This window comes from Vollenhovia emeryi, unplaced genomic scaffold (assembly GCF_000949405.1).
Source record: "Vollenhovia emeryi isolate VEMERY1.0 unplaced genomic scaffold, V.emery_V1.0 DF939466.1, whole genome shotgun sequence".
In the NCBI taxonomy this organism is placed as follows: domain Eukaryota; kingdom Metazoa; phylum Arthropoda; class Insecta; order Hymenoptera; family Formicidae; genus Vollenhovia; species Vollenhovia emeryi.
In genome coordinates this window covers 33,825-45,058 of record NW_011966900.1, presented here as the reverse complement: position 1 = coordinate 45,058, position 11,234 = coordinate 33,825, and the positions used below count along the sequence as shown (strand labels likewise).

Sequence of the window (11,234 nt, the reverse complement as noted above, 5' to 3'; positions counted from 1 at the left end):
GGCCTAACCTGCATCGCGATGTCGCGACTTGGGCGGGTAATTGTACAGATTGCCAGCAGTGCAAGACCTCTCGCCATGTCAAACTTGAGTCTGCTCAATTTTCGGCTCCTGACGGGCGTTTTGATCACGTCCATATGGACATAGTTGGTCCCTTGTATACTAGCAACGGCTTTACGTATTGTTTAACAATTATAGATCGGTTCTCCCGCTGGCCAGAAGCGATTCCAATCTTGAACATTACTGCCAAAACAGTAGCCAAGGCATTTTACGATAATTGGGTCGCTCGTTTCGGTGCACCTCGTATTCTCACGACCGATCAAGGTCAACAGTTTGAAGCGCAGCTCTTCTCAGCCCTTCTCAAACTGATCGGATGCAAACGCATTCGCACTACGGCTTACCACCCTGCCGCTAACGGCATGGTCGAGCGTTGGCACCTTCAAGGCGGCGATTATGTGCCATAACACGCCGAGCTGGGTGGATGTCCTCCCTACAGTTTTACTCGGGTTACGCACTCATGTGCGTATGGACACAAAAGCCTCTCCGGCCGAATTTCTTTACGGCACGGTATTGCGGATTCCGGGAGAATTTTTCCTCCAGGAGGATTTTACGCCGGATCCCCAAATTTTTGTAGACGATTTTAGACAGTACATGCGACAAGTGAAGCCAGTACCGGTGGCACACCATTACAAAAAACGCGTTTTCCAATTCAAGGAGTTGTCAGTCTGTTCGCACGTCTTCCTCCGTAAGGATGCTGTTAAAAAGCCTTTGGAGCGGCCTTATTCGGGCCCCTTCAAAGTGCTTAAAAGGACGTCAGACAAAGTCTACACTATCGAGATTAACGACAGACCCACGGCCGTACCGATAGAACGTCTTAAGCCTGTTCACTTTATACCGGACGACATTCCAATCGCTAACGATCCGTCCACGTCCGACGCTACGGACAAGCCTTCCGCTTCGTCAAGCGCTCAGTCAGGTACCTTAAAAACTTATACGGGTCCTAAAAAGAAGGTACAAATTAGGCTAGACAAAAACACTGTACGTACATCCGCTCGCTAGTCAAGTCTCGACACGGAGACGTACAGTCAGTCATTTCAGTATGCGTAAAAGTTTATTTTCCGTTGTTCCACCTCTGATAATAATAACTTTCATTCTGGTCACGGTCGCGTATTCGCTTCGGTTTATACGTACATCCTGCGTATGCGTTAGTCTTTAAGTAGTCTTTAAGCAGGTACTGTATTATTCCAAGTGCAATTATTTATACATCCTGCGTCTACATATTTGTTCTAAGCAGCGGTACTATAATATTGTATAATCCGTCTTACAATGTACATCCTGCGTCTACATTTTCTTGTTCTAAGCAGCGGTACTATTGTATAATTCTGTCTGTGATACATCCTGCGTATACACTAGTTCTAAGCAGCGGTATCATAAGTTTCTGCAATATTCTTTGTAATATTCGGCAGCGCCGATTATTTGTGATAGACACTGTGTCATACCAAATATTTTTATTTCTCTTCAGCGTTAGCACTCGGGGGGGAGTGTGTGGCGACTAGTGAGTTGCCCATCTATACCACGACTCAGTTCATGGTCGTTGGTGGCGCTGTCCGAGCGGGACAGAATAAGTTAGTCTTAACTAGTCTCGTGCACGAACGAGACCGGCCATCTTGTCGTGTACCCTGATCTCCAATAAAGTATATCTTTTACATTCACCAAGTGAATTGTTACTTCCGCCTTAGCCGAGAAACCAGCCTTCGGCATCTGAAGTACTGTGGCACTTCAGCCGGGGCTCCATAATATATTTAAGCCCACATATCTCTCCTCCCATCTCCATCTGTCGTACGTCATGGAAGTACATGCATGGAGACAATATGTTCTGCCCCCCCCCTTGGGGGGGGGCTCCGCCTCATTGAAATATAACCCTACCCACACTATGTCCGAGGTGTGGTGCGGATCTCGCTTCACGTGGAAAGTCCCAAACCCGTGGAACAGTACAACAAAGCATCCACTTCCACCGTTGTACTATTCCACATGGGTTTGCTTTCCACGTGAAGCGAGATCCACTCCACACCTCTGACATAGGGTGGGTAGGGTTATTTTTAACGAGGTGAAGCCCCCTCGAAGGGGGGGCGGAACATACTATCTCCACGCATACATTTTTCTACCTACATATAAGTCATTCTCCTTCACCAAATGTAGATGGAAAAATGTTTGCGTGAAGACAGCGTGTTCCGCCCCCCTGCGGGAGGGCTCCACTTTGTTAAGATACAACCTTTTTTTTTATACCCGGTGGAAATCCTCATGGACCGTCACCCCTCGACCTGCTGGGACAGGGAGGGGTGGTGTGTGGGACTCGCCCCCCTGGCCCCTGGGCAATTGACAACCCATGGGGCCAGTAGTGCAACGGGGGCGCCTACCGCACTAAAACCACCGGGGGTGGACTTCTCTGCGCTTGATGGGGCCATCCGGGAACTGTGACACATTACTTCCGGGTGACCCCGCGCCGCGCGTGGCTTCGCGCTCTTCTGGGTCCTTTTTACTAGGGCGGGCCCCTGACAAGGGTCATAATCCTCTTCTTCGCGGCGGGGGTGCCACCGGGCCCCTCGCCGCGGCCCCTAGTTGTTGGTGGGGACGGGTGGGTCACGGGTCTCCAGCCCGTGCCCACCCCCGTGTGGTCCCAGAGACCACTCTTTCACCTCCCCTTTTAGTCGCCTCTTACGACAGGCAGGGGCTACCCCGGGGCTATTCGCAAGCGGCACCCGTATGCCAAAGCTGGGACCAATCTTCATTGCACCTTTGTGTGGTGCCTGCCGGCCTGTACTGGCCAGCTATCCTAGTTTATACGCAGGGGAAGCAGTACGGCTAACCGTGACGGTCCGCCGCTCCTCCCCCGCTTTATTACCAGGCCCTTAAACGGGCCGGCAGTCGGCGTGCTCCTCTTCTTCTGGGCACACCTCCTGCTCCGTCGCGTTGCGATTCCGCAGGGGGGTCGGCTTCCCCCCTTCGGATCCGCTCTGCCTCCTCCTTCTGCAGCATCACATGCTCGCAGAAGGAGGAGAACGCCTCCCAAGCTGCCTCTCTCTCCGTAATGGTTTTGACAACCACCCGGAGAGAGAGGTCCGCACCTATTATATTGGAGAGGGCTCGACGCTCGTTCGCCCACGCTGGACAAACTTCCAGGGTGTGCTGCGCCGAGTCCCTCTCCTCGTCACAATGGTGACACTGCGCGTTGTCTTCGCGCCCTATTCTATGAAGGCACTCACCGAAACAGCCGTGTCCGGTGAGTGCCTGCGTCGTCCGGTAAGACGCCCGTGCCCAAGGGCGCTCGATCCACTCGTCTAAATGAGGGAGGATGGCTTCTACCGTGCGTTTGCCAGAAATGTTTGGCTTCGTGAGCCACGTGCGCCATTCCTTCCTCGTCGCCCTCTTCACCTGGAGTCCAAGGAGCCTCCTGATTTTTGCCGTGACCGGGACGCCCTGCTCCCTCATCTCCCTGGTGCGTCGGTACGACTCTGCTTACGCGGCCGCCACCAACTCCAGGGGCGGCGCCCCAGCCAACAGCGTGGCTGCCGCGTGGGAGACCGTACGGTACCCCCTTATGGCCCGTATGGCCATCCTTCGTTGTGCCCTTCGCAGAACGGCCGTGGCCTTTCTGCTCTTGCGGAGGGCTTCTGCCCACACGGGGGCACGGTACAAAGCTATGGATGACATGACGTTGGCATATAATCGTCCGGTCCTCCCACACGGCCCGCCCAAGTTGGGCATTAAGCGCGACAGCGCGTTACCTGCGCCGCCCAACCTGGACGCCAGCCTCGAGAAGTGCTCCTCGAAGCTCCACTTTCCGTCGATGTGGAGGCCCAGATATTTGATGGGCCTCCACCTTAATATGCTCACCGTCCACCACTATGTGGACCTCGGGTGGCTTGCCACCGGAGCCGTTGTGAAAGAAAACGGCCTCCGTTTTCTTGGCAGCCACCCGTAGACCCAACGCGGTTATCGCGCGCACTGCAGACGCCACCGCGACATTAGCGACTTCGGTCGCTTCCCTCCAATTCTCCCCAACGGCTAGCACCAGTGTGTCATCTGCGTAGCACACAAGGGTGCTGCCGGTGGGAAGTGCAGTCCGTAGGACTTCGTCGTACGCTATGTCCCACAGGAGTGGTCCTAGGACCGACCCCTGCGGGACCCCACGCTCCGCTCTCCAAGTACGGGCTTCCTCGTCCCTGTCCAGACACATTATGTGTCTATCATCCAGGTAACCATTGATGACCCTGCGGAGATACTGGGGGACTTCCAGCACTCCGAGGGCCATCTTTATCACCTCGTAAGGGATGCAGTTAAAGGCGTTGGCGATATCTAACGCTACCGACAACACCACCCATCCATCCCCCATCATCCGGTCCGAGAGGACGCGGACGCATTGTATCGCGTCCACCGTCGAGCGCCCCTCCCGGAACCCGAACTGCCTCTCGGAGAGGCCGGGACCCGCGTGCTCCACGTGCGCTATTAGGCGCGCCGCGATAATTCTTTCAAATACCTTCCCGGCCTCATCCAAGAGGCAAATCGGCCTATATCCCGCCGGTGAGTCGGCCGGTTTGCCCTCTTTGGGGAGGAGCACCAACCTGGACTCCTTCCAGATCCCCGGGAAGATGCCCTCCTTCAGGCAGAGGGTTAAAAGTTCCCCCAGTCTTCCAGAGAGCTCCCCCAGGGCCACTCTCCACGCTGCGCCGGGGATCCCGTCGGGTCCGGGTGCCTTCCCTGCCTTTAGTTTCTTGGCAGCCCAGATTATCTCCCCTTCGGAGATCCCCAGCTCTTCAGTTCAGTGTTGTTGGTGTTCCTCCCCGTCTTCTTCTTCCCTTGGTGGTATTCCCCCTTGGGGTTTCCTCGGGAAGAGGGCGTACACCACCTCGTTGAGGAGCTGCGGCTTGAGCGTCTCCACCGCGGGGGGCGCCCCCGTGCTGAGCTTGTTCATAACAAGCTTATAGGGGCGCTCCCATGGGTCCGTGTCGAGGGATTGCAGCAGCTCCTCCCAGGCCTTTTCCTTGGCCTTTCTGATTGCCGCTCTCAGGTCCTGGCGCTTCCGCTTATAAATCTTCAGCAGTTGGTCGAGGGTTTCCTGAGAGGCAGTTATCCTCCTCCTTGCCCTCAGGACGGCCCTCCTGGCGGCCACGGAGGATCGCCTCAGTTCGGCAATCTGCTCCGACCACCAGTGGGCCGCCCTGCGTGGGGCAAACTTGGCGCGCGGCATTGCGTTGTCGCACGCCGCCGTCATTACCCGTCTCAGCCATTTCGCCTCCTTTTCAATGGACGGCAGCGGGTCTGGTTGTGCCCACATCGCTGCCACGACCGATTCCACCAGTTTTTCTGGCTTCATCTTTTTTACTGCCCATCGCAGTGGGCAGTCTTGGACCCCGCCTCTATTCCCCTCACGAGCGAGCTTGATCTCTATGGGCAGGTGGTCCGAGAGAAGCTCCATCTCCTTCATCACCTCCCACGAGGTCACTATTCTGGCGGCCGCAGGGGAGGTCCAAGTCAGATCGACTATTGACTCCCCCTGCGGCCGCACACAGGTGCTTACTGCCCCCGTGTTTTCTAAGTGGAGGCCTAGGCGCGTGGCCCAGTCCTCCACGTCTGCTCCCCTACAGTCCGGCCGCCGAGAACCCCACATCGCCGACTTGGCGTTGAAGTCCCCGGCGACAAGGACCGGTCCAGGGAGGAACTCCTGCACCACCTCCTCCAGCTCTTGGAGTCTGACCTCCAGCTCGGCTCTGGAGAGGCTGGGTCTCAAGTAGACGCCTACTACAACCAGGGGCCCCCACTCTACGGCGACCCAGCCCTCACCCCCCTTAAGCTTAGCTACCGGGGTACTCCATTCCCCCATTTTCCTCCATACGATCGCAGCCGAGCCGTCCTCACTCCCCGCCCAGCACGAGTTTTTGGGAATTCGATACGGCTCGGCTACGATACCCAACCCGCAACCACGCTCCGCCAGGCTGTGCAGGAACATGTCCTGGGCCTGGCGGGCGTGGTTGAGGTTCGCCTGTAGCACCTTTAGCGCCGTGAAGGCGCCGCATTGCCAGCCTCCTCCTGGCTGCTTCCTCCTTGAGGCGCTATCTTCTTAGCACCTTGGGTGGGTGGAGCCATGTCCACCTCCATGGGTTCACTGTGGTCCCCGAGCGGACCCGCTATCCCCGTGGCCACCTCCTTGGGGGTCTCCTTTGTTGGCCCGTTGCTGGGCCGATTCACTCCCCGGTTTTCGCAGCCGCCTTCCTCTCCCTTTTGGAGGGGGGGGGGCGGCACACTTTACCACCTACCTTGTGGTTGGCAGGAAGGCCTTTGGCGCTGCACACCGCACATTTGGGCACTGCTGTGCAACTCTGCGCCTTGTGGCCCTCCTGCCCGCATCTGTAACAGAGTGCGCTACGGTCAACAGTGCTCCTGCACTGCCGACGCACATGTCCGCGTTCTAGACATTTGTAGCACACGAGGGGACGAGCCTCGAGAAGCTCGACCCTCGCTGCTACCCATACCACCTTGATTTTCGTGGCGGCCGCCACTTTCTTGGCCACCTCCAGCCGGCATTGGACCCAAATCGATCCGAAACCATTGGCCTGATGGGTCCCACCTTTATCTCTTGGGGTGGGCACTTCCCGACCTTCGAGATCGCTTCTTTGATCTCGTCCTGGGATCAGTGATGTTAGCTGTGCCGCTTTCTGGCGCATGCGCACTGGAATAGCAGTGAAATCCAGTAACGTATATATGATGTCAGAGATGAACACTGACAGTTCTGGCGGGATTTGGGATAGCAGGAAGGTTAAGTGTGTGGGATGAAAATGTAGTAATGATGAAAAAGTAATATACATGGTTGGCTTTCCATTCCGAAGTAAATAAAGCATTTTGTATAGCATGTAATGTCAGCATTAGATGTTGTAAGATAGATTTGATAAAGCATTCACGAACGGCTAAACATAGAGATAATATTAAAGGTTAAAACCTCGAAAACGTTAATAATAATGTTAACGTAGTTTCTCATGATTTACATCTTTTTACATGTTTTATATCTTTTTATTCACAATTAAAAAATTTTTATATAATTTTTATAGAAGCATCAAAGTAGAGTTTCTGCAGGACCTGTATACATCCTGTTTTGATACTGCACTGCTGCTGTACTTGAACGCGCATGCGCCAGAAAGCGGCACAGCTAACATCACTGCCTGGGATACCGAGTCATCCAGGTCCCTAACTCTGAGCTCGGCCATCTTCGTGGGGCGAGTTACTGTTATGTTCCTCTGCCCCACTACTGACCTGATTTTCTCTGCCAGGGCGTCGGCCTTCGCCTTGGCTTCCTCCCCTCCCGGGATCTCGAAAAGCATGGCCCCGGTCAAGGCTTTCCTGGGCCTAAGCGTCTCAATCCCCAGGTCTTCTAGGCGGACTTGCGATCTAATAAACTTCATGCCCTCCCCGGCTTCTCCGTCGGCAAAGGCAAGGGCCACGGCCGCTGATCTAGGTTCCCTGCGCTGCTTGGGGTTTCCCTTCTTCTCCTCTTTGGGGGCTCTTTCACTCTTTGGCTTCCCCTTGTCCCCAGCTTTGTCCTGGGGCTTCTTATTTTGCACCTTTGGGGTGCTTTGAGACGGCACGGGCTGTGTCGGCGCCCTGTTTTCCGTCAGGCTACCTTTTGCCGCCGCTTTCCCCTTCCCCCTTTTGGCTACCTCCGCATACGAGGTGCTTGCCGTGGGGGTTTCTTTTTCCTCCTCTGCCTTGGACTGTGGATTTGCCTTAGGGAATTAGGTCACCCTTTTGGCCTCCTTCCTCTTAGCCCTCGTCTCTCCTTTAACCACCTCTATTTTAGTGATGGTGGGAAGCGCCTTCTTAACTGCGTTTTTCCCAGTATTCTCCTCTTCGGGGATCCGCGCCATGACCCCCTGACACCTCGTTATGAGGTTGGCCAGGTTGCCCTTGACCTCCTGCGGATTCCCCTTTATCACGTTGGTGATGGAGACTCCCTCCATCACCTTTCTCACTTCCTCCATTACTACACTGAGCGGAGGTTCCCTGATTTCGCTCTTCTTGCCTTGTATCTCGGGGCGATACACTGGCAGCGGCTCCATTGTACTCCGTTTCACCTGCCCGTGGGCCTGGGCTACGGGGGCTTTTGTGCGAGCTGGAGATGGGTGGGGGGAACTTCGTCCATCGGTTCCGCACACCTCTCAGCCATTTCGGTGTGGGTGCTCCGGTCCCTCTCTGTCTGATAGGCCTCTTCCTTCTCCTTCAGAAGTCTAGTGAGCTTGTTCACCTGCTCTTCCAGACTCCTGATCCTTCGCTTCAGGTTTTCGACCTCTTCGGCCCTCATTTGGCTGTCCGACGTCGAACTCTTGGCGGAGATAACCTTAGCTACTGCTCTTAAATTCTTCGAGCTCCTATGCAGGTCCCTGACGAAGGTCCTTTTTAAATTCTTGGACCTGTCAGCCACCTTGTCGACGATAATTATGCTATTCAGCATTTCCGCCGCAATTTGTGTGTTGTCCAGCACCTCCAGTTGCCGGACCGTCTCCCTTTCGGGCGTTATGTCCTTTGGGAGGACTTTCCGGTTCAGCATTTCCTTTAGGGCCTTCCTCTCAGCCTTCAGGTTTTGGATCTCCCTCTTATGCTCGAGCTTTTTCCTCTTTTTGAGGCCCTCTTACTCCTCCACTTCCCATCTCCTCCACTGCAGCTACTGCTGCTGGAGGAGCTGGAAGGGCTGCTGTCTCGGGTGAATGGGTCTTCATTGGCACGAGGTTCCACGCCCTCCACATCTATCTCCTCGGTGTCAGATCCATCGACTATTAGTTCGGCTCTTTTGGAGCATGCTGGCCCCGGATTCCTCTTCGTAGCACATCTCGTCTGGGGTCCGTTGGCCCCAAAGGACGTACTCGCCACATTACTGGCATCCTTCCTCTCTTGGGTCTCCTTACCCGGCAGGGGAGCGTTGTCCTGCCTTCGGGAATTGCCCATCTTTGTACCGTCTCCGTCAATCTTTTTAATATTATGTTTGGGAGAGACATTATGGCAGGTATTAAAGTTCCTCCGGTTCGCCCATCATGGGACCCCCACCGCAGTGGGGGATCTATCCCCGGGAAGAATTGGCCCTATTTATGGGCTGGAAAGCGGAGAGGCCGCTTATCAGGGAGCCGCCCCTATTCCAGACGGTGATTCTACGAAAAATGTCCCTGGAGACGGCCAGGCTCACTCTGATGCTAGAGGATTATACTCATCCCAGGAGCAGAGCGCGCACCGTACCGATCGGCCGCATACTCTGCCCCCGGGCTAGAGTCCACCCGGGATTCTCCCCCCTAGTAAGGGTATGAGGCGACGGTGGCTAGCCGCCCCTCCACACACGCGTCCGGACTGCCGGCTTCAACCCTCCAATAGCCTCCAGACGGATGGACGGGAGCGGTTCTTCCACATTGAACATGCCGCTTCCTGTGATTTTTGCCAGAAGTTTCTGGACTTATGCACCCACGTAGTCCACGGCAGAGGTCAGGTACTGACGTCACCACCCGTCCCCGGTCGGGGGGTTTACTACTCCCCCCTTGGTTAGTCTCGAAGGAATATCCACCGACAGCCGACCGCGGCCCACACACTCACCCATGCACACAACCACCCCTCGACCCATTCCCAGCCGGTCCCCACGCCAGTCCGCGCGCCTCATAAGGACGCCGACCCCAGACGCAGCGACCGACCGGTTCACGGCCGAAGAGTAGGTGTTCGCTGGCGGACACCTGCCAACCAAAGCTCCGGACCTCCGATCCCTGCCTGGGAACAAGTCCCAGCGGCCCCGGCGGTCCCCAGGCGATCGGGCCCTGCTTCAGAAACGTCCGAGCGGCCCCGATCCCCGTCTATCTTCCGGCCCACCCGACAACCTGGGTCACACCCAGTATGTTGTCAGGGTCCGGCCCCTCCCCCCGGAAGGAACGGACCACATCCGGACCAACCGCGGGGAGGCCACGACTTCCCGTCCACCCGGCAACCCGAGCCACGCTCGGTTATGCTGCCGGGGCCGGGCTCTCCCCCGCCACCGGAACAGGACCACGTCCAGTCCAGTGACGGGAGAGCCATGACCCCCATTCTCCTGCCGGAGCACCGGCGTGCAATGGAGAGTGGGAGTCCTCCACCTCTTGATACCCCGACCGCCTGCCGAAACACCGGCGTACAATGGCGATCGGGGCCAAAAATGGTGATGAGGAGGCGAAAGACTCTCCCCCTCAAACACCTCTCCGGGTTCCCCCCGATCCCTGCCGGAGCACCGGCGTGCAATGGGGTCGGGAGGGAGACTACCCGGTCCGGTGGGAGGAGCATGCTCCCCCCTACGGCCCCGGCGGCCGGAGGTTTGAACTCGGGGTGCCTCATCCCCTATCGACGAGTGGTCTCGGTACTGCCTCGACAAAACCGTCGAGGCAGCCGAGACCGGAGTCGTCGGGCTCCACGTTTCCCCCATAGGGGGAAAGGCGAACTCTTAGTCAGCGAGTGCCCGTCACCGAAACCGCCGATGCCTAAAACGGCACACAGCGGCTTCCAGACAGACGCTCGCCTACAAGCCCCCTCACCACGACAAGGTGGCTCGTCACGAGGGGGTTGTTAAGATATAACCTAACCTAACCCAAACTATGTCCGAGGTGTGGAGTGGATCTCGCTTCACGTGAAAAGTCGCAAATCCATATGGAATCGTATATGTACTACAAAGCACATGCTTAGATGAGAGGACAGATGTAAGATTTAGCGTCCACCATTTTTCTCGAAAACTATCACTCGCACAGTAAAAATAAATAGGACATAAAATGTATGTTCTAAAGAGATCTACAACTTTTGTTTAAAACATTTTTCTAAATTTTTAATATTTGTGTCTGAAAATTACATATGATTGGTCCACATTGTTTTTTTAATAACTTTTTAACAAACAACGAGCGACGGCTAAAACCTTCTGAGGGTTACTCAGGAGGGTAACCTTGACAACATATATCAAGGTCCAGGTCATTGGAGCTGACTCCCCTATAGTGAATAATTACCGAAGATATTTTTTCTCAATACTGAATTGAGCTGCAATATTGTTTAAACTGTCCGCAAGATTCTCCGCTGTGTGTCGCTCCTCCAGTTCCTCTGTGCATAAGGTGACCACCTGTAGCTTCCAATCTTTATCAATATAATGTACATTACCATTTATGTAGCCATCTTGACATCTAGATGTCGAACAGTCGGTGTCG

At 55.4% G+C, this 11,234-nt stretch overlaps 3 protein-coding genes across 3 annotated transcripts; 1 reads left to right on the top strand and 2 right to left on the bottom strand.

Moving 5' to 3' along the window:
• The first annotated feature begins 522 nt into the window (after positions 1-522).
• LOC105557514 lies at positions 523-1,056 on the top strand. The gene has a single exon (XM_012004769.1). It carries the CDS (start codon positions 523-525, stop codon positions 1,054-1,056), a length of 534 nt encoding a protein of 177 aa, XP_011860159.1.
• A 3,760-nt stretch (positions 1,057-4,816) lies between these two features.
• Positions 4,817-6,004, bottom strand: LOC105557512. Its single transcript, XM_012004768.1, has one exon. It carries the CDS (start codon positions 6,002-6,004, stop codon positions 4,817-4,819), a length of 1,188 nt encoding a protein of 395 aa, XP_011860158.1.
• Positions 6,005-6,048: 44 nt separating this feature from the next.
• LOC105557511 lies at positions 6,049-6,719 on the bottom strand. The gene is made up of 2 exons (XM_012004767.1): positions 6,312-6,719; positions 6,049-6,213 (listed from the first exon to the last, which is right to left on the bottom strand). The coding sequence occupies exons 1-2, from the start codon at positions 6,717-6,719 to the stop codon at positions 6,049-6,051; spliced, it is 573 nt and encodes a 190-aa protein (XP_011860157.1).
• Positions 6,720-11,234: the final 4,515 nt, after the last annotated feature.